Source organism: Mobula hypostoma, chromosome 20, assembly GCF_963921235.1.
Source record: "Mobula hypostoma chromosome 20, sMobHyp1.1, whole genome shotgun sequence".
Classification (NCBI taxonomy): Eukaryota; Metazoa; Chordata; class Chondrichthyes; order Myliobatiformes; family Myliobatidae; genus Mobula; species Mobula hypostoma.
Genome location: NC_086116.1, coordinates 6,380,665 through 6,403,306, shown reverse-complemented (window position 1 = coordinate 6,403,306; position 22,642 = coordinate 6,380,665). Strand labels below are relative to the sequence as shown.

General features: G+C 47.1%; 1 protein-coding gene across 1 annotated transcript in view; it reads right to left on the bottom strand.

Annotated features, from left to right (window-relative positions):
* itpr2 (inositol 1,4,5-trisphosphate receptor, type 2) overlaps positions 1 to 22,642 on the bottom strand; it is a 324,764-nt gene that overhangs the window by 64,085 nt on the left and 238,037 nt on the right. The window contains exons 38-42 of the mRNA XM_063072308.1: positions 12,957 to 13,092; positions 8,467 to 8,651; positions 8,206 to 8,389; positions 3,619 to 3,875; positions 2,114 to 2,314 (exon numbers count right to left, since the gene is read on the bottom strand). Coding sequence (XP_062928378.1) covers positions 2,114 to 2,314; positions 3,619 to 3,875; positions 8,206 to 8,389; positions 8,467 to 8,651; positions 12,957 to 13,092 — 963 coding nt within the window. The remainder of the gene's footprint in view (positions 1 to 2,113; positions 2,315 to 3,618; positions 3,876 to 8,205; positions 8,390 to 8,466; positions 8,652 to 12,956; positions 13,093 to 22,642) is intronic.

The following is a 22,642-nucleotide window of genomic DNA, read 5'->3' as shown; positions in this document are numbered from 1 at the left end:
GCATTTGGATTTCAGAGGGTTTACAACAAATTCTCACACAGGGCTGCTCAACAAGTGACAGGGTTTTACAAGGAATATACTAGCAGAGATTTAGAGTTGTTTTAAAGATAAAGATTAGCTTTATTTGTCACATGTGCATCATAACATACAGCAAATCAAATCTGTGAGGATGCGCTGGGGGCAGCCAACTAGTGTCGCCATGCTTCCAACGCCTACCTGGCACGCCCACAACTGACTAACCCTAACCCGTATGTCTAGGGTGTGGGGAAAAACCGGAGTACTCGGAGGAAACCCATGCGGCCATAGGGAGAATGGACAGATTCATTACAGACAGCGGCAGGAATTGTATCCCAATTTTACAACGGGCTGCTGTAAAGCGTGGTGCTAATGGTTACACCACCACGCCACACCATGTGTTGGGTAATCGATGGAAAACAAAGAGCAGGAAAAGTCTGAAGGCTACAGGCCAAGTGCTGGTAAATGGGATTAATGCAGATGTGCGGCCTGCTTTTGCGTCAGATGGCTATGAATAGATGGGATTTTCTCAGACTATGACTTATGGAGTATGACAGGATTACTGCTTGGGGCTCCTCAATTGACCATCTGCATCAGCAAAGTGACTGAGGGGACCAGACCTTTGTTGATGACGTAAATATGTGATGAGGATTCAGAAAGGCTCCACGAGGATTATAGACAAGCTCCAGGAGGGAGCAGCAGTAAAAACGTAAGGTTATCCACATCAGAGGATGAAAGTGGGATGCAGATATTTTTAAAGGTTGGGTCGTGCTGATGTTCAAGTGGACTTGGATGTCCTTGTACACAAGTCACTGAAAACAACCATGGAGATGCAACAAGTAAAGAGGAAAGCAAATGGCAATTAGAGTTATTTCACAGAGTTGTACAGCACAGACACACGCCACTCAGCCCACCAGATTCATGCTGATCTTTTTGCCCATCTACACTGAACTCACTTGCCACATTAGGACCATATCCCCCTACACCTTGTCAATTTAGGTGTGTGTCTAAATGCTTTTTAAACATAGTCATTGTATCTGATTCCACCACCTCCTCTGGCAGCATGTTTCAGATATCAACCACCCTTTGTGTACAAAAAACTTACCCCCCCAACCCCCAGATTTTCCTTAAAACTCCTTCCTAAATCTATGCCTGATTTTTGGTACCACTAGCGTGGGTAAAACATTTGACTGTCTACCCCATCTCTGCTTCTTACAATCTTAGGTCAGCCTCAGTCTCCGTTACTCCAGAGAAAACAAGTCAACCCTGTCCAGACTCTCGGCAAAACTAAAGTCCTCCAGTGCAGACGTACTGGTGAATCTCCACTGCACTCTCCTCTCTTCAGTTACTTACTTCCTACGGTGTGGCGATCAAAACTGCACAGGATACACTAAACTGTGCAAGGATAAGAGTAAATCAACAAAGGTGACTGACTGAAACTATGCAGGACTTTGGTGAGGCTGCCCAGAGTTCTCACAGATTAAATAATGACACAATGCACTGAGGATAGGACAAGGTAAAACAATAACAATGCAGAAAAAGTGTAACAATTGCAGAGAAATTGATCATTGATTCTATAATGGTTATTATTCGATTATGGATTTATTGAGTATCCCCAGAAGACAATGAATCTCAGTGTTGTATATGCAGACATATATGTACTTAGATAATAAATTTACATTGAACTTTGAGAAACAAGTAAACAATAAGGTGCAAGATTATAATGAGGCAGATTGTGAGGACAAGAGACTGTACTAGGAAACTGTTTTTACAAAGAACCTGCTGGTAAACGCCAAAAGAAGTTTTTGGAAAAGTAGTTGATCAAGTTTGTTATGATAAAATACACTAGAAAACTCTCATCCTTTCCTTGACTGAATTCTAGCAGAATGGCTGAAGATAAGCTAATGGCAAAGAGATGCCAGTGGGAAGAGAGAGGAAACGCCCAGTGTGAACCTCCCACATTCAGCCGAGTTTATCAATAGATTTTGATCCAAAGTGTTCAGGATTTTGACGACGTAATGGCAGAATCTTCCAGAGAGATTAGCTAGCATTATGTTAAACTCAACTTGAACGTCACCCAACTGCCTGGGGGTTTTACCTGATTCTCGTGACAAGGCCCCTGGCAATATTCAGTCAATGTTTCCAGTGTTTGGTTAATGAGGGAGACGTTCTTTTTGTTGATGTAGAGTCCCAACAGTCCAAGACCACCAGTGGTGCTGCCACAGATACAATCCATAAACTGAAGTGTCTCACACACCAGGTTGTAATTCGTTTTGTTGTTTTGGTGCCGAAGGAAGTTCTGGAATAACAGCAAAAGTTGGAAACTGAAAACCAAGCAAATGTTTGAGATAAAAAAAAATGAGCATCCAAAAATGTGGGAATGTGAGAAGCTGCAAAGAGTAGTGAACTCAGCCCACCATTGGTATATCTACCGGAGGTCTGCCTCAGGAAGGAAACATTACCTCCCGACAATGCCATCTTCTCCCAGCTGCCACCAGGCAGGAGATACATACAAAAGCCTGAATCCCACCAGGTGCAAGAGCAGCTGCTTCCCTTCGACCATCTTATTCTTGAAACAACACCATGACCACTTTGAACTACTATGGACTTTGTTTTATGTTGTTCTAATTGTAGTCCTTCTATAATTTGGCACCATTTATGTTGTTAATCTTTTTTTTGTGAATATTATGTATCTGATGCTCTGTGCCTGTGATGTTGCTACGTGGAAGTTATTCATTGCATACGTGTCCTTGTGCAGATGATGATAAACCCAACTTCAGCTTCATGTCAGCACAGAAACAGGGCTTTCAACCCACAATGCCCACCCAAGCTAGCCACATTTATCTATGTGTGGCCCATATCTCTCTAAACCTTTCCTCTTCACATATCAGCCCAGCCCTTAAAAGTTGTTATTGGATCTGCCCTTAATCACTTCCTCTGACAGCTCATTCCACCTATGGACCATCCTCTGTGTCAAAAAGTTGCCCCTCAAGTTTCTATCAAATCTTTTCCCCTCTCACCTTAAACCTGTACCCTCTAGTTTTTCTGTTGTACCAATTTACTTTTCACCTCAGCGAAGAGCTTTTGAGAAGTAGAACATTGGAGTTGACTCTTAGCTCCTCTCTGGAGGGTGTCAGTGGTGAGTGTGATGTGCTTCATAAGGGCTGCCCACAATCAACAGCTCGGCGTACTGGGGAATGAGACCCACAAATTTACCACCTTCTAGCTGAAGAAGTCCTCCTCATCTCACTTTTAAAGGGATGTCCTTCTATGACACTACCAGGAGTCCAGTCAGCAGCAGAACAGATAAAAGTCAAATCCTTATTTGCTGCTCATCTGGGCATATTTTATAAGCACATTTACAGTTCATTTGTCATCGGCCATGTCAGGCTGGTGTTACTGATGTCGCTGAGGTGCTGATTAGGGTGTTTGTCCACTAATGTCAGAGAATTGTTCTCGTTGTGTCCCCATCCCACCTCATTCAAGTGCGCTAGGCTGCCGGTGAGATTCAATGGAAGATTGAACCGGAAAAAGCCATTCATTCCCCCATCAATCCGAGTCAGTTCCTTGAGGATGACGACCTGCAGAAGCCCGTGACCTCACCTGCAGCTCGAGGTTGTGATTCTCACATAGCAGCTGAAGGAACCTTAGGATTGGCTCCATTATAGTGATTAGAGGGCTCATAACCTCCTCATCTCCAGATTTCTCCTCCAGTCCAAGGCAGTCATTTCCCATGGGGACGAGGTCACCCTCGGGGTCCATCTCTCTCCTATACATGTAGTAGGCTTTACACGTGGCAGCGGAAGCCTCCACCAACTGTCCTTTCACTCCATCCTTCAGGTGAACTGTTGAGTCCCGTGCTGTGGAATGACAAGATGCAGTGTGCTTGTAAGCCATGCTTTACACTGTACTCGATAGCCTTTACAACTAGAATTAGCAACTGGAATTGAATGGAAGGGCTATCCATCCTCTTATCTAAGTGTGCAGCCCACATCTGAAACAGGAAAGCTCTGGGGCCACAGATAGTTTGCCCAGACAACGTTGGTAATGTGTTTGTTGGCTGTCCATAAGCCTGTTAGACAAATGAGCAGAACTAGATCATTCAGATCATTGAATCTTCCCCTGCATTCAATCACAGCTGATTTATTTTCACTCTCAACCCTACACTCCTGCCTACCCCCTGACTAATCAAGAACCTATCAAACTCTACTTTTTAAATATACATCCGTGACACTTCACACGCTCTGGATCTCTTCAATGATTTCAAGTTCCCTGGCCCCCATCATCTTATTTTCACTATGAATGTCCAGTCCCTATACACCTCCATCCCCCACCAGGAAGGCCTCAAAGCTCTCTGTTTATTTCTGAACACCAGACCCAAGCAGTTCCCCTCCACCTTGCAGAATTTGTCCTCACTCTCAATAATTTCTCCTTTGGCTTCTCCGACTTTCTTCAAACAAAAAGGGTAGCCATGGGCACTCGCATGAGTCCCAGCTATGCCTGCCTGCTTGTCGGCTACGTGGAACAGTCTATGTTCCAAGCTTACACTGGTTACAGTCCCGCACTTTTCCTATGCTACATCAATGACTGCATTTGTGATGCTTCCTGCACCCGTGCTGAACTCATCGACTTCATCCACTTTGGCTCCAATTTCCACCTTGCCCTCAAATTCACCTGGTCCATTTCCGACACCTCCCTTCCCTTTCTCAATCTCACTGTCTCTGTCTCCAGAGACAGCTTATCTACTGCATTCTGTTACAAACCCACAGACTCTCATAGCTACCTGGACAACATCTCGTTCCACCCTACTACCTGTAAAAACACCATCCCCTTTTCCCAAGTGCTCCATCTTAGCCACGTCCGCTCTCAGGATGAGGCTTTTCATTCTAGAATGAAGGAGATGTCCTCCTTTTTCAAAGAAAGGAGCTTCCCTTCCTCCACCATCAACACTGCCCTTAACCGCATCGCTTCCATTTCACGCATGTCTGCTCTTAACTCATTCTCCTGCCACCCTACCAGAGATAGGATTCCTCTTGTCCTCACCTACCACCCCACCAGCCTCCGTGTCCAGCACATAATTCTTTGAAACTTCCGCCACCTCCAATGGGATCCCTCCGCCAAGCACATTTTTCCCTCGCTCTCCACTTCCCACTTCCTGCAGGTTTCACTCCCTATGCAGCTCCCTTGTCCATTTGTCCCTTCCCACTGATCTCCGTCCTGGTACTTATCCTTGCAAGCGGAACAAGTGCTACACCTGCCCTACACCTCCTCCTATTCAAAATCCTATTCAAAACCCAAAACTACTATTCAAAACCCCAAACAGTCCTTCCAGGTGAGTCTGTTAATCTGTTTAACAGACTGTGTCTGTTTATCTGTGGAATTCTCTGCCACAGGAAACAGTTGAGGCCAGTTCATTGGCTATATTTAAGAGGGAGTTAGATATGGTCCCTGTGGCTAAAGGGATCAGGGGGTATGGAAGGAAGGCTGGTACAGGGTTCTGAGTTGGTTGATCAGCTATGATCATACTGAATGGCGGTGCAGACTCAAAGGGCTGAATGGCCTACTCCTGCATCTATTTTCTATGTTTCTATGTTGGTGTTATTTACTGTGTTTGGTGCTCCCAGTGTGGCCTCCTGTACATCAGTGACACCCAGTGTAGAATGGCAGACCACTTCGCCAAGCATCTACGCTCTATCCCCCAGAGCAAGTGGGATCACCCAGTGGCCACCCACTTTAATCCCACTTCCCATTCCCATTCCGATATGTCCATCCATGGCCTCCTCCACTGTCATGATGAGGCCACACTTCGGTTGGAGGAACAATACCTTATATTCTGTTTGGGTAGTCTCCAACCTGATGGCATGAACATCTATTTTTCAAACTTCTAGTAATGCCCCCCAACCCACCCCACTCCCCCCTTCTCCATTTCCCATCTCCTTGCCCGCCCATTGCCTCCCTCTGGTGCTCCTTCCCCTTTTCTTTCTTCGATGTCCTTCTGTCTCTTTCACCAATCAACTTCTCAGCTCTTTACTTCATCCCTCCCCCTCCAGGTTTCACCTATCCCCTCCCCGCATCTTTTAAATCTACTCCTCAACTTTTCTTCTCCAATCTTGCCAAAGGCTTTCGGCCTGAAACATAGACTGTACTTTTTTCCATAGATGTCGCCTGGCCTGCTGAGTTCTTCCACTGTTAATGTAATGGTCTTTCTGTAGAAGTCATGTTTGGGTTATGGTTAGGGATAATGGGTGCTTTGGAATGTGAGCCATCCAACGAAGGGAGTGTGCTTTTCGCGCTGTGTGCCCGACACTGGTGTGTGAGCTGGGTCTTTGGTTCGACAGGAGACGAAGGGGGAAGACACTGGAGGGAGGAGGTCGTAGGACTCGACCTGGAGCAGAGCCATGATTCGACGAAGGCTGGAGAGATCGGAGGAGGATCGACGAAGGGGAAACCATGAGTTCCAACTTGTGCACATTAGGCTGTTTCATTAAAATGGGCCCTTTTCTTTTTCTTTACTAACCCTTTAGCCAAATTAAGAATTATAAAGCTAAATCGTTTAATTGTATGTGGTGTACTATCTGTTACTTCATAGTACGGATTCGTAACAGGGTAACAAATCACACAGCATCCACACAAACCGGGGGTTTCTGGGTGGGCTTACACCTCAATCTCCCACGTTTGGTGGGACCAAAGATTGTCTTTCCTAGACTTACACAGCCAACGGAACCGGAGTGTTTCACTCGGATTTCCTGCATCTGCAGATTTTCGCTTGTTTTAAATATACCTAATGACTTGGCCTCCACAGCCACCCGTGGCAATAAATTCATTGATTCACCACCCTCAGGATATCAAATTTCCTCCCCATCTCTGTTCTAAAGGGATGTCTTTCTATTCTGAAGCTGCGCCCTTTGGTCCTGAACTCGTCCACTATGGGAAACATTCTCTCCATATCCAGTCTATTGAGGTCCTTCAATATTCAATAGGTTTATATGAGAACCTCTTCATTCTTCTAAACTCCAGTGAGTAAAGGCCCAGAGCCATCAAATGCGTCTCACATTGTTAACCATTTTAGTCCTAAGATCATTCTTGTAAACCTCCTCAGGAACCTTTTCTGTCCACCCAAAGTTGAAGAGTAGATCCACAATCTCTCCCTTCCTATCCTCAGTGAGCCTCATACAAGTGCAAAATCAGAGCCCAGTGTGGCTGAAGATGGAGCCATAGAAGCTTCCAGCAAGGCTTATGGGTGAAGGTGGGGGAAGCAGGGGTGGGGATGTCCAACTGCAGTAGTGGAAGATCAGAAACTATTTATTGTTGTGGGTTTCTACCTGGGTCCCATGACCTGCATGGTTATTTTGAGCAAGTTCAGCAAAGGCCATCGATGGCTCAGTCATAGAATAGTACAGCACAGGAACAGGGCCTCTGGCCGAACAATGTTGTGCTTAACGAATTAAACCTGCATTAACCATTGTGTGTATGCCTCCACACAATCCACACAATGACCTTATCCCTCCATTCTCTGCACATTCATCGAAGAACCTCTAAAACATCTACCACATTTGCCTCCAACACCAGTGCATTCCAGGCACCCACCACTCCTCCAGGTAAAAAACTTGCCCCGAGAATGTAGGTCCATTGGACCGATACTTAGGATGAGGATGCTGTCAGATGAGAAGAGATCGAGTAAGAATGGCATACACTCAGAGGAGTTTGAGGGAACGAATGGTGATGTCATTGAGACCCACAAGTCTCCAGTCAATCAGCATGAGGGTTGTTTCCTCAGGCTGCAATGTCCAGAGCTTGGACTTTGGCATTTTAGAGCTGAGGTACAGGAGATACCTAATAAAGTGGCCACAGATTGTACTACAGTCTATAAAGTACTTTTAATTTTGAATTATTTATAGAGTAATGAGGGAGCTGGAGCAGTCAATGAGAAAGTGATCAGAACATCGAGCGATGGGTAAGTATAAGACAGGATTCCAGGGAAATCTCTGTCTTGAAATCTTTGGCATGAGCTTAAGTCTGATATCTCAGCATTAAAGTCAATCCTGAAATCTGCAGAGATGAAGATGCCTCAACCATCAGAATTTGCCTTGCGTCACACTAGCAAGGTTCATTAACCCACCCGCAAGCGGTATGCTAATCATAACTTCACCCTGCAGGGTTGTGAGCCTTAACTGCTTCTCTTGGAGTTACCTCTTTTCCTGTTGATGGGTGCTGCCACGTCTGAGTCATCGTCCTTCTTCTTACTGCTCAGGTCATTAGTGTTGACTGATACTGTGGCCTTTATCTCTTGCTGGGCCACCTGCATTCGATCGTAGAACACCTTGAAGAATTTCTCAGATTTCTTCAGCTCGTTCAGCTGATGGTGAAATGAGTTCTAAGATTTTGGAAACAGATTGATTAGCAGAGGGGCAAGCATTTTTTCAGAATTAAGTTCCCTGGCCCGTGACCTACCTGGGTCTGGGTGTTTCCTCCCTCTAACAAGGCAATGCCAAGCATAATACTTTCTTCAAAGATCCTGCTGTTCTTTGTGTTTGTGATGAGGTCAGTGACCAGCTCAGACGCCCCTTCACTGTCCAGGTGGCACTGAATGTCGTAGACAGAAATCCCACCCTTGTCTGAATCCGATGAGGAGCTGCCTGTGCCAAAACATCATCAGATATTTCAGTTTCAATTTTAGTATGAGTACATTTGCCCCTTCCAGCAAAGCACAGGACCGGCGACACAAGAGACTACAGATGCTGGAATGTGGAGTAGCCAGCAATCTGCTGGAGGATCTCAGTGGATCAGGCAGCATTTGTGGATGAATGGACAGTCAATATTTTGGAACGAGACCCTTCACCAGGACTGCGAAGAGAGCAAATAGCCAGTTCTGTTGCCGCAAAACAACAAATTTCACGACACAGATCTGTGATAATAAGCTTGATTCTGATATAAAAGGGTGGAGGGATCAGGTGGAGCAAGAGGGGGTGGGCAATAGGTGGATCAGTCTTTTCATCAGATGAAGTGTCATTGACCAGCAACATGAACTCCCGTTTCTTCCTCCTCAGACGCTGCCTGACCTACTGAGTGTTTCTTTTACTTTCTGCTTTTATTTCATATTTCCAGCACTTGTAATATTTTGTTATTGTCAAAGTTCAATTCTGGCCCATTTAATACAAGAATAAAGTTGAACTCCAAATTTTAATTTCTTTGTTTTAGGGTGCAGCATATCTTCATTCCAATCCTCATGGGAATGAGCTTGAGCACACAGTAAACACACACCTCCTAGATCCCAACCCGCCCAGATAGAGCAAATATCTACCTTACTAGAGGAACACATATGAAATGCTGGAAGATCCCGGCAGGACAGGCAACATCTATGGAAGGGAATAAAAAGCCGGCATTTCAGGTCAAGACCCTTATCAGGACTGGGAAAAATGGGAAAGAAGACAAAATAAGAAGGGGGGAAGGAACACAAGTTGGCAGGTGATAGGCAAGACCAGGTGGGGTGGAAAGTGAGTGGGTGGGGGATGGAGGATGAAGGATGAAATAAGAAGCTGGGAGATGATAGGTGGAAGAGGTAGAGAGTTAAAGAGAAGGAATGTGATAGGAGAGGAGAGCGGACCATGACGGAAAGGGAAAGAGAAGGGGCACCAGAGGGAGCAGATGGGCAGGTGAGGGGAAGATAAGAGGTATTGATGTTACTATTACATATCTTCCAACTCCATTCTCTAAATACCACCCTCATCCCCAGTCACTTGCTCCTAGCACATTTGGGCAGAAATTCACGAACCTATTCTGATCTCTCAAATCTAAACACTGGGTGTTGTCCATGTGAGGTAGTTTCGTTTCCGATCTAGAAAGTCCCGGATTCATGCTCACTCTGGTCAATTATGCACATAACTAGAACATAAGAAGCAGAAACAAAACCAGGCCATTCAGTCCCTCAAGCCTGCTGTGTCTTTCAGTAACATCATGGCTGACCTGATTTCTACCTTAATTCCTTCCTGTCTGATCCCTATAACTTTTAGGATCTTTATGGGCTAAAAATACATCTGCTTCGCCTTGGTCAAGTATCTACTGCTCTTTGGGGTAATGAAATCCAAGCACCTCTGGCCTTCTGAAAGAAAAATTTCCTTACTTCAGGCTTAAACAGTCAATCCCTTATCCTAATCCTTCCCACCCTTGTTCTATCTTTCTCCAACGGGGGAAATATTCTCTTGGAAGCCACCTTGTCAAGCCCTTTCGAAACATACAGGTCTCAGTAAGATCATCTCTTTTTTCTTCTAAACTCTGATGAAATTTGGTCCTATTTATTCAACTGTTCCTTGTAATATCTTTGCCCAGGAAACGCTTCTGTGAACTTCCCTTGCACTATCTCTACAAGATAAGTTTATCCTTTCTTAAATGAACCAATTAAAAGTTGTGTAACTATTCCAGGTCTGTGCTGCTGGAGCAATAGTGCTCAGCAAAATTTTACAGGTCTGCAGTTACAGTTGTTGTAATGGATGGTTATTTGAGTTACTGTCAGCTTGAAACAGTCTGGCCATTCTCCCCTGACCTTTCTCAAGGCATTTTTGCCCACAGAACTGCAACTCACTGGATGTTTTCTCTTGTTTTCACACCACTCTCTGTAAACTCTACAGACTGTTGTGTATGAAAGCCCTAGGAGATCAGCAGTTTCGGAGATACTCAAACCACCCTGTCTGGCACCAACGTGGTCAAATTCACTGAGGTCACATTTCTTCCCTTTTCTGATGCTTGGTCTGAACAACAACTGAACCTCTTGACCATGTCTGCATGCTTTTATGCATTGAGTTGCTGCCACGTGATTAGCTGATTATATTTATGAGGCTCTCTGTCGGTCAGGCTCGAACATGGATGTTCTGTCTTTGCTGTCTAAGTGATACGCAGGTCAGGGCAGTATGATATGGAGAGCAAGCTGTTGTCCTTGCAGCAGGCTCCTCCTCGCCATGCAGCTGATGAAACCGAAGGGACGGCAGAGACTGATACAGTTCGGCACTAGCACCATTGCAGGAATTGCCGGTCAGTGTCGAACTCGATGTAGGACTGCCTTAGGGATTCTAGCTCTGTCATTTTCCTTGGGGTTTACTCCCAAAGCCTTCCCCATGAGTGGGTATAGTCGCAAGACAGCAGAGGTTTGAACTCAGAGTTTTTCTTCTCCTAGATGAGCTGCCATCCACAGCTGACAAGCCCCACCTGCTCAAGGCAACTGGTTTTAAGGCATCAATAACCCACCTTTGCCCCTTCTCCTGTCAGTAGAAACAGTTTCACTGGGCTTAGTAGCTCAGTTACATGTGAAGGCCAGGAGCTGGATTTGGTTGTCAGAGGATAGCTGAGATATACGCCATTGGGAGCATTTAATAGGTAGTGGGAGCTTATCCCCACTTCCACCCCCAGGGGTGGATGTGTGTGTGTGTGTGTGTGTGTGTGTGTGTGATTGTGTGTGTGTGTGTGTGTGTGTATGTGTGTGTGTGTGAGATTGTGTGTGTGTGTGTGTATGTGTGTGTGTGTGTGTGTGTGTGTGTGTGTGTGTGTATGTGTATGTATGTGTGATTGTGTGATTGTGTGTGTGTGTGTGTATGTGTATGTATGTGTGATTGTGTGATTGTGTGTGTGTGTGTGTATATGTATGTGTGATTGTGTGTGTGTGTGTGTGTGTGTGTGTGTGTGTGACTCTTCATCTCATGTTCTCGATATTTATTTGTTATGCATTTATTATTATTAGTTATTATTATTTTTTATTATTATGCATTTATTATTATTATTGTTTTCTTTCTTTTTGTATCTATACAGCTTGTTGTTTTTTACACGTTGGTTGTCCGCCCTGTTGGTGTGGTGTTCCATAGATTCTATTACGGTTATTGGATTTTTTTGAGTATGCCCACTAGAAAATCAATCTCAGAGTTTTATATGATGATGTATATGTACTTTGATAATAAATTTACTTTGAACAGACGCAGAGTCATAAGCCAGCAGTGGATGACATATGTGTGAAACTAGGTACATCGCCTCTAGCTAACTTCAACTGAGATCAAGCATCAAGGCCAGTTCGTCATTCACTGTGGAGCCCACCTCACTGATCAGTTCCCTTCCCTGATATCGGTCCCACGGTTTAGACTGGTGTACCGTTGTGAGACGGTGCAGCTGGTACCATCGTACCACTTATATTTAAGTGGTAATGAGCTGTCCAGCAGTGTGCGGATGGAGACACAAGGGGCTGCAGAGTCTAGAATCTGGAGCAACGCACAAATGTCAGAGGGACACATGTCATGATGTGTCAGTGAAACCAAGCGCTGACTCAGCGCCCATCCTGTGGGACACCTGCGCGCTGTCACAATGGCCATCTTGTGCTCCCGGTGGTATGTCAATTCAGTCCCTCTCCACACTCCCACCCGTCCTCCACCTTCTCCAGTGAAGTCAAATGCAAACTAGCTGAACAACACCTCCTGTTCTACAGTCCCATGGAATGGACATTGAATTTCCCAGTTACAGGTAAGCCAGTCCCATCAGTTCTCCCTCTGTTCCCCACCCTCATTATCCCTCCCCTTCCTGGCCTTCCCTTCACCTCCCAGCCTCTATCTCTAAGCTCCCCACTCCATCCGCAAATCTGCTCTATCTGCCTAATGTTTTCCCTTGCCTGCCTTCACCTGCCACCCTATCTCAGCACTCCTGCCTCTCTCACCTGGCCGCTATTTGGTTGCACATATTGCTCACTCCTCCTTCTCACTTCCATTCACTGACCGTCTCCTCTCATCACCCGGCCCTAATACAAGATTCCGACCTGTAGCAATTGGCCCCCAATGCTGCCTGTCCTGCTGAGTTCTTCCAGAAATTTATATTTTTGCTCTGCAATCCAGCATCTGCAGTTTCTCAGTCCTGTCTGTTGCTTGTACCGAGTCCAGATTGGCAGTTGATGTAACGACCAGCCATGGATTTACCTCCGACTTGTCCCGCCTTGGAGAAGCTCCCAGCGGTCAGTGGAGCATTAACACCACTGCCGTGTCCGTCCCCTCTGTAGATGCTACGGTGGTTCCCAAAGTAACGGAGCAGAAGAATCTTCCTCAAAACGGTGCCCTTCAAAACAATCAGATTAAAAAGAGCTTGTTAAATGTAGTAGCTTAGAAAACAAACCTGCAACTTGATATCTGGCAGGAGGTAGAATAAGATGGCACAGAATGAAAGGAAAAAAAACCGTTTCCCAATTCCAACTTTCCTCTGTTACAACACTGTAATACTTGTTAATATGAATGCTATCACACTAATGAGGGCTCCAGTCACAGACATCACAAGAGAGTCTGCAAATTCTGGAAATCCAGAGCATCACACACCAACCTCAGCAGGTCAGTCATAGGAAGGTTGTGGAGAGAGTGGACAGGGGACAGAAGAGGTTTACCAGGATGTTGCTTGGAATAGGTAGCATGTGCTAATGGGACAAATCTGAGTTGTCTTCTCTTGAGCAGCAGAGGCAAGGGTTGATAAAGCTTTAGAGTCAGATAACTACAGCACAGAAACAGGCCCTTCGGCCCATCTAGTCCATGCTGACCTGAATTTCTACCTAGACCCAACCACCTGCCCCCAGACCATTGCCCTCCATAGCCGTCTTATCCATGCAATTATGCAAACTTCTCTTAAATGTTACAAATGAACCCACATCCACCACTTCCAGTGGCAGCTCGTTCCACTCTTTCACTTCTCTCTGAGTGAAGATGCTTCCCCCTCAGATTCCCCTTGAATATTCCACCTTTCCCTCTCATCTTATGACCTCAAGTTCAAGTCCCACCCAATCTCAGGGGAAAAAGCCTGCATGCATTCACCCTATCTATGTCCTTCGTAGTTTTGTATCTCCTCTAAGATCTCCCCTCATTCCCCACTGTTCTAGGGGATAATATCCTAACCTATTCAACCTTTCCCTAACAAGTTCCAGCAACATCCCTGTAAACTTTCTCTGAACTCTTTCAAATTTATCGATATCCTTCCTGTAGGTAGGTGACTAGAACTGCACACAATATGAGAGGGATTGATATAGTGGACGGTCGGTTTCCTTTCCCCGGGGTCAAAACATTTAATACTGGATGGCATCCGTTAGTCTCGCAAGACCATGGATCTGTGCCTGGAAAGTCTTGCTTCAGTCTCTCCAGGGCGCAGGCCCGGGCAAGGTTGTATGAAAGACCGGCAGTTGCCCATGCAGCAAGCCTCCCATCTCCACGACACCGATGTTGTCCAAGGGAAGGACATTAGGACCCATACAGCTTGGCACCAGTGACGTCGCAGGAGTTGCCAGAACGAGGTTGAAAGCAACGTCGGACTGTATTAGGGAATCCAGCTCCGGATCTGTCCTCAGGGTTTACTCCCGAAGCCTTTCCCAAGAGTGAGTATGGCCGCAAGGCAGCGGAGGTTTGAAATCAGAGTTTTCCCTCTCTTAGATGGATTGCCTTCCCAGGCTGACGAGCTCCATTTACCCGAATTTAATACTGAAGGACATGCATATAAGGTGAGGAGGAGGAAGTTCAAAGGAAATGCGTGGGCCAAGTTTCCTTTTGCACAGAGGGTGCTGGGTGACTGGGTAGTGTGGAGGTAGATAAAACAGAGATTTAAGAGGCTCTTAGATAAGCAGGTGAATGTGAAGAGAATGAGGGATATAGATATTGTGCAGGCTGAAGGAACTAGGTGTCATTAGTTTAATTAATTCATAACATCATTTTCCTGTGCTGTCCTGTTCAAAGTTTAGATATTATCCAAAGCAAGTGTGTCACCTGTACAACCTTGACCTCTACGCTATCACAGTTACTCATTTTGTCCTCTCCACCCCCTCCTCTCTCTGCAACTTCAAACATGCATGTCTTACCCATTTCCCATTTTGATGAAGGGTGCTTGACTTATAATGTTAATTCAGCTGCTGTCTCCACAGAAGCTGTCTAACTTGTAGGACATTCTGGCAATATCATAGACAGCAGTTGCTGGGATCTGGAGCAACAAACAATCTGCTGGAAGAACTCAGCAGATTGAACAGCATCTTAAGGGGAGAGAGGAAATGGTAATATTTCAGGTCGAAACCCTGCATTATTGGTCCTAATGCAGAGTTTTAACCCAAAACATTGACAATTCCATTCCCCTCACAGATGCAACTCGATCTGCTGAATTCCTCCAGCAGTTTGCTTGCTGTTAATCAAACAATCTTGTTTTACAAAGACCTGTGGTGATTGCCCCTTGAGAGTCACCCTGACCCTTCAGAGACGTAGATGATAATCACAAGAGCCACTCGATCACCCGTGCCCTATCCACGAGCTGAACAGAAACTAATTCCTCAGGTCAGGAGTTCTAGAACATCAGAAAAGATTATACAAGCTATCTGGGAATATGGATCAAGAAGTACCCCCTCCATAGAGGTAATAATGAGAAGGGGGCATGAAAGGGATGGATAAGATAAAGGCAGGAAAGTTGTCTTCACTGGTAAGTGAGACTAAAATTAGGGGACATAGCCTCAAGATTCAGGGGAGTAGATTTAGGACGGAGATGAGGAGGAACTGCTTTTCCCAGAGAGTGGTGACTCTGTGGAATTCTCTGCCCAATGAAGCAGTGGAGGCTATGTCAGTAAACATATTTAAGACGAGGTTGGCTAGATTTTTGCATAGCTGGGGAATTAAGTGTTATTGGGAAAAGGCAGGTAGGTGGAGTTGAGTCCATAGCCAGATCAACCACGATCTTACTGAATGGCGGAGCAGACTCGACTACTCCTGCTCCCATTTCTTATGTTCTTACGTAGGGCACGTTCTGGATGGTAGAGATCCTGAAAGCTGGATGAAAGCTGGACCTTTTGAAGATTTCCTTTTGAGGCAAGTGCTGAGCTTTGCCTGGGGTCCTTGTAGCCACTAAATCATCCTATCCACTGGATGATCCATTGCGGGGCAATAATCTGTAGTCTGACCTGTTGCAACAAACAAGCCCATTCTGATGAAAGATCATTGAGCAGACGCTGTTTCTCTCTCTGCATTTCCTGAGCATTCCCCACATCACTACTTACATCAAAACCGAAACTAACTCATGAAGGATTTTGAAATAAAGTCATGGTTAAATGTTTCCTGTGTTATCAGTATTGGAAAGCTGTGGCAACACATGATGACAATGATCATATTCAATAACTGTTCAGTAGCTTGACCAGAGACTTGGATTATCTTTGAACTACATGGCCCACTTCCTCAACAAATACTAGAGCACATCTTGTTTCCTGATTTGGACTTTTTCCAAATAGCCCACACTTCAATGCCCAGCAAAATATTATTTTGTCATATTTCCTTGTAATATAGAGGAGGCTGCTGAGTCCATGGAGTCTATCCCATTTCTTTGAGCATTCCAGTCAGAACCATCCCTCCACTTATTTCCCTGTGACCTATTTACACCCACATGCCAATCACCTCCCCTGATTCTCCTCCACTAGCAGCACTTGAAAGTAGACAACTAAATTACCAATGGCAACTCCATCTGTTGAGTACTCAAGAGAGAAAACCTGGATTTTATTTTGACTGCAGGTTTTCAAGCATCTTACACTCAGTGTGGTGAAGTGAAATACAAGAGGGTAAAGTATCTACTCTCATTGCAAGTCAATTACTATGCAGGATTATTTCGAGTGCAAACTGGGAACACTTTACGTATTCCTATTGCCTCAGCAGTAACATGCATCATGTAGAAATCTTTCTTTGCGAATCAGCAAGCCAAATAGATGCTTGTATATTTTTTTTTGGATTGGATTGCTTTATTATTGTCATGTGTACAGAGGGACACTGGAAAATGCTGTGTGCTAACCAGACAGATTATTATTAAGGCAGCACATTGGCGTAGTGTTTAGCACAATTGCTTTACAACGGCAGCAGTCACTGATTGGGGTTTGATTCCTGCTGCTGTCTGCACTTTCTTCCCATGAATGCGTGAATTTTCTCCAAGTGCTCTGGTTTCCTCCCACGTTCTAAAGACATACGGGTTAGGGTTAGTAAGTTGTGCGCAGGTTATGTTGGCACTGGAAGCAAGGCGACATTTGTGGGCTGCCTCCAGCACAATCCTCGTACTGTGTTGGTCATTGACACAAAATGATGGATTTCACTGTATGTTTTGATGTTCTGTGACAAATATACAGTAGCTAATTTTTATGCACAATTGAGTATTGCAGCTACAGAGAAAGGGCAAATTAAGTGCAAGAGACATGACGAGGTAGATTGGGAGGTTGAGAATTTGCCTTTATCATATGAGACGCTCAATCACCAGTTTGACAACAGTGTCAAAGAGCCCACCCTGAACCTGGTGGTACTTGCCTTCAGCGGGCGTGTTTTCTGCCTGACAGAAGAGGGAAGAAGACAGAAGGGGCCCTTGATTATGTGTTTACTGGAAGTCTTTCAAATACATCTGGGGAACAATGATCTTATCCACTTGAGAAGTATTTTAGATATTGTTCTGGCTATATATAGTAATCCACAAGCATATTACCAACAAGTAGTGTGATTGACTTGGAATTCAGGTAACAGTTTCTGAGTTTGCTTATTTAATGCTCAGTGGACCAACAGTATAGGATACCGTAAAATATGTGGTTCTACACAGCTGCTCCTGTTCAGCTACTTCTTTTTACAACTGTGCTTCCCTAGTAATTATTGTTTCTACTGGCAATCCGATGCATGAAAAATGAATTGAATTAGTTCCAGTGATATACAATTTCCAATCTTATCCAGGATAATGAGGCATTTTAGTTCCAATGAATGCATCTCCTGGTATGTGTGGATATTCATTACCTTTCTGCTAATTCACCCTTTGCTGTGGATGGCTTTATACACTGATGATATGGGAAGGCCAAAGAACAAAGGAAACTCTAACAGGGAGAAAGAATCAGAAGCTCCACCTTGAATTTAGGGCAGTGGTATGCCTTAGACAGTATCTGTCAGGGGCATTAACTTGCTAAGGAAATTCTATTAAACTTGGTCCCTAATAAATTAGACTCAGACTTTGAAGTGATGAGAGAATACCTTTATTCATGAATAAGGGAAGAATGGTGCGATTGTCAAGTCTTCTGAAGATCAATATTCACAGCCTTTTTTATACATGCACACAGAAAGTCAACTAGATCTGTCAAAGTTGGAAAAACAGGTGTGGTGAAAAAGGCACAACAGCGCCTCTTTCACTCAGATAGTTGAGGAAGTTTGGTATGGGCTCCCAAGTCCTAAGAACTTTCTACAGAGGCACAATTGAGAACATCCTGACTGGCTGCATCACTGCCTGGTATGGGAACTGTACTTCCCTCAATCGCAGGACTCTGCAGAGAGTGGTACGGACAGCCCAGCGCATCTGTAGATGTGAACTTCCTGCTATTCAGGACTTTTTTTTTATTAAGTGCAATCGTGAACAATAGCCAGATCAGAAGTGCTGATCAAGTCAACTAGTTCTCAAAGAGAACTCTGACAGGCCAATCAGATGGTTCACTGCTGCTCAGCGATAGAACATAAAAAAATCATGTGTACAATTAAGAAATATTAAAGAATAGTAGACAAAGACAGGTGTGTAAAAAGGGCCCGAAGGATCATTGGGGACCTGAGTCATCCCAACCACAAACTGTTCCAGCTGATACCATCCAGGAAACAGTACCACAGCATAAAAGACAGGACCAAAAGGCTCCGGGACAGCTTCTTCCACCAGGCCATCAGACTGATTAATTCATGCTGACACAACTGTATTTCTATGTTATATTGACTAACCTGTTGTACATACTATTTATTAAAAATTACTCTAAATTGCACATTGCATATTTAGTCGGAGATGTTGTAGCTGTGTGCTACACACAGCGCTAGAATAACCACACGGAGTCGGTGAGTTAGAGTTGCGATGAAAGAGATTTATTCAAACTTCGCAGCCTGCTTTTAAAGCCTTCCCATTCCCGCCTTCCCTGGGGTGGGATTGGTGTGGGGAATGCATATTCCCAGACCCTTTCCGCGCACGGGATTTTCCCCCTGCTGGTGAAGATGGCCTGGCGCCCTTTCTGGTGCCGGCCCTCTGCCTACGCGCGCTGTTGTGAGCTGGTTCGTGTGCGCTAGAAAGTGGGTCGCCACATAACCCCCCCACCAGAACCGGCGATACCTCCCCCAATGTCCACAGTCTGGATCGGCCTCTGTTTGGGAGGTCTGCCCCTGCGCCGCGGTGCCTGAGCCTGGACCGGCTGTGCCAAGTCCACATGGGCCGGTTTGAGTCGGTCCACTGTGAAAACCTCCTCTCTCCCCCCAATGTCTAGCACGAACGTCGACCCGTTGTTCCTGATCACCTTAAACGGCCCCTCGTAGGGCCGCTGTAGCGGTGCCCGGTGTCCGTCCCGTCGTACAAAAAGAAACTTGCAGTTCTGCAGGTCTTTGGGTACGCAGGACGGGCTCTGTCCGTGCTGTGAAGTGGGGATGGGAGCCAGGTTACCGAGCCTCTCCCGTAGTCTGTCCAGGACTGCTGTGGGTTCTTCCTCTTGCCCCCCTTGGGGCTGGTATGAACTCTCCTGGGACGACCAGGGGCGCGCCGTACACCAACTCGGCCGACGAGGTGTGCAGATCCTCCGTGGACGCCGTGTGGATTCCGAGCAGGACCCAGGGAAGTTCGTCCACCCAGTTAGGCCCCTCCAGGTGGGCCATGAGAGCCAATTTCAGGTGACGGTGGGAACGCTCCACTAGTCCGTTCGACTGTGGGTGGTAGGCAGTTGTGTGGTGTAGCTGTGTTCCTAAAAGGTTGGCCATAGCCGACCACAGGCTGGAGGTGAACTGGGCGCCCCTGTCGGAGGTAATGTGGGCCGGTACCCCAAAGCGTGCTACCCAGGTTGCAATCAGTGCTCGGGCGCAGGATTCGGAGGTGGTGTCGCTGAGCGGGACTGCCTCTGGCCATCTGGTGAACCGGTCTATCACAGTTAGGAGGTACCACGCTCCTCGCGACACTGGCAAGGGCCCCACGATATCCACATGAATGTGGTCGAACCTCTGGCGGGTGGGTTCGAACCGCTGCGGCGGAGCCTTGGTGTGCCGCTGCACCTTGGCCATTTGGCACGGCATGTACGTTTTGGCCCATTCACTGACCTGTTTACGCAGTCCATGCCACACGAACCTGTTGGCGACCAGCCGGACGGTTGTCCTGATGGAGGGGTGCGCTAAATTGTGAATGGATTCGAACACCCGCCAGCGCCAGGCTGCCGGGACGACGAGGCGGGGTTGGCCGGTAGCTACGTCACACAGTAGGGTCCTCTCACCTGGGCCTACGGGGAGGTCTTGGAGCTGCAAACCGGAGACTGCAGTCCTGTAACTGGGGATCTCAGCGTCTGCCTGCTGTGCCTCTGCCAGCGCTGCATAGTCCACCCCCTGGGACAGGGCCTGTATGGTCGGTCTGGATAGTGCGTCCGCCACGACGTTGTCCTTTCCAGAGACGTGCCGGATGTCCGTCATGTACTCGGAAATGTAGGACAGATATAGCTGCTGGCGGGACGACCAGGGGTCGGACACATTCGTGAACACAAAGGTAAGCGGTTTGTGGTCCGTGAACGCGGTGAAGGGCCTACCTTCTAAGAAGTACCTGAAATGCCGGATTGCCAGGTATAGTGCCAATAGCTCCCGGTCGAAAGCACTGTATTTGAGTTCAGGTGGTCGTAGGTGTTTGCTGAAGAACGCCAGGGGTTGCCAGCGACCCTCGATGAGTTGTTCCAGCACTCCACCGACTGCTGTGTTGGATGCATCCACCGTGAGGGCAGTAGGAACGTCCGTTCTGGGGTGCACTAGCATCGCGGCGTTTGCCAAGGCTTCTTTGGTTTTAACGAAAGCGGCTGTGGCTTCTTCGTCCCAGGTAATGTCCTTGCCCTTACCCGACATTAGAGTGAACAAGGGGCGCATGGTTCGGGCTGCTGAGGGGAGGAAACGGTAGTAGAAATTCACCATACCCATGAATTCCTGCAGGCCTTTGATTGTGTTGGGTCGGGGGAAGTGGCGGACCGCATCTACCTTGGCGGGCAGCGGGGTTGCCCCGTCTTTAGTAATCCTGTGGCCCAGGAAGTCGATGGTATCGAGTCCGAACTGGCATTTGGCTGGGTTGATTGTAAGGCCGAATTTGCTCAGGCGGGAGTAGAGCTGGCGGAGGTGGGACAGATGCTCCTGCCGACTACTGCTGGCTATGAGGATGTCGTCCAAATAGATGAATGCAAAGTCCAGGTCGCGACCCACCGCGTCCATTAGCCGCTGGAAACTCTGTGCGGCATTCTTTAGACCAAATGGCATTCAGAGGAATTCCAACAGGGTGATAAGTGCTGTTTTGGGGATGTCGTCCGGATGTACAGGGATTTGGTGGTATCCCTGGACGAGGTCTACCTTGGAAAAGATCCTTGCGCCGTGTAGGTTTGCTGTGAAATCTTGAATGTGCGGCACAGGGTAGCGGTCTGGCGTTGTAGCCGCGTTCAGTCTGCGGTAGTCACCGCATGGTCTCCAGCCCCCCGTTGCCTTGGGCACCATGTGCAGGGGGGAGGCCCATGGGTTGTCGGACCGTCGTATGATCCCTAATACCTCCATCTTCTTGAACTCCTCCTTTGCCAGTCGGAGCTTGTCCGGGGGAAGCCTTCGAGCATGGGCGTGGAAGGGTGGTCCCTGGGTCGGGATGTGGTGCTGTACTCCGTGTCTGGGCATGGCTGCCGTGAACTGCGGTGTCAGAACTGATGGGAAATCCGCCAGGACCCTGGTGAATTCATCGTCGGACAGCGTGATGGAGTCCAGGTGTGGGGCTGGCAACTTTGCTTCACCCAGGGAGAACGTTTGAAAAGTCTTGGCGTGGACGAGTCGCTTTCCTTGCAGGTCGACCAGCAGGCTGTGGGCTGGCAGAAAATCCGCCCCCAGGAGTGGTTGGGCCACGGCGGCCAGTGTGAAGTCCCACATGAACCAGCTGGAGCAGAACTGTAGCCGCACCGTGCGGGTGCCGTAGGTTCGTATTGTGCTGCCATTTGCGGCCCTCAGGGTGGGTCCCGGTTCTCTGTTGCGGGTGTCGTAACTCATTGGAGGTAAAACGCTGATCTCTGCTCCGGTGTCGACCAAAAATCGGCATCCTGACTGCTTGTCCCAGACATACAGGAGGCTGTCCTGATGGCCAGCCGCCGTAGTGATCGGCAGCGGCTGGGCCTTGGCGTTTCCCGGGAATTTGCAGGGTGGTCTACAGCGGCGGACCTCTGTGCCCCACCGCTGGTGGTAGAAGCACCATTGTTCATTGGGCTCTGCTGCCGGGCCTGGTCTGGTCTGCCGTTGGACACACGGCTTGGCGATCTGTGCGACGGATGCCCCTCTCTCTTTCCTGGCATTCCACAGCACATCTGCTCGGGCCACCACCTCCCGGGGGTCGCTGAAATCTGCGTCGGACAGCAGCAGGCACATGTCCTCGGGCAGTTGCTCTAGGAACGCCTGCTCAAACATGAGGCAGGGTTTGTGTCCTTCAGCCAGGGCCAGCATTTCGTTCATTAATGCCTACGGTGGCCTGTCTCCCAAACCATCCAGGTGCGGTAAGCAGGCAGCTCGTTTGCGCCGTGAGAGTCCAAAAGTCCTTATGAGCAGGGCTTTGACTGCTGTGTATTTGCCGTTCTCTGGAGGCGACTGTATAA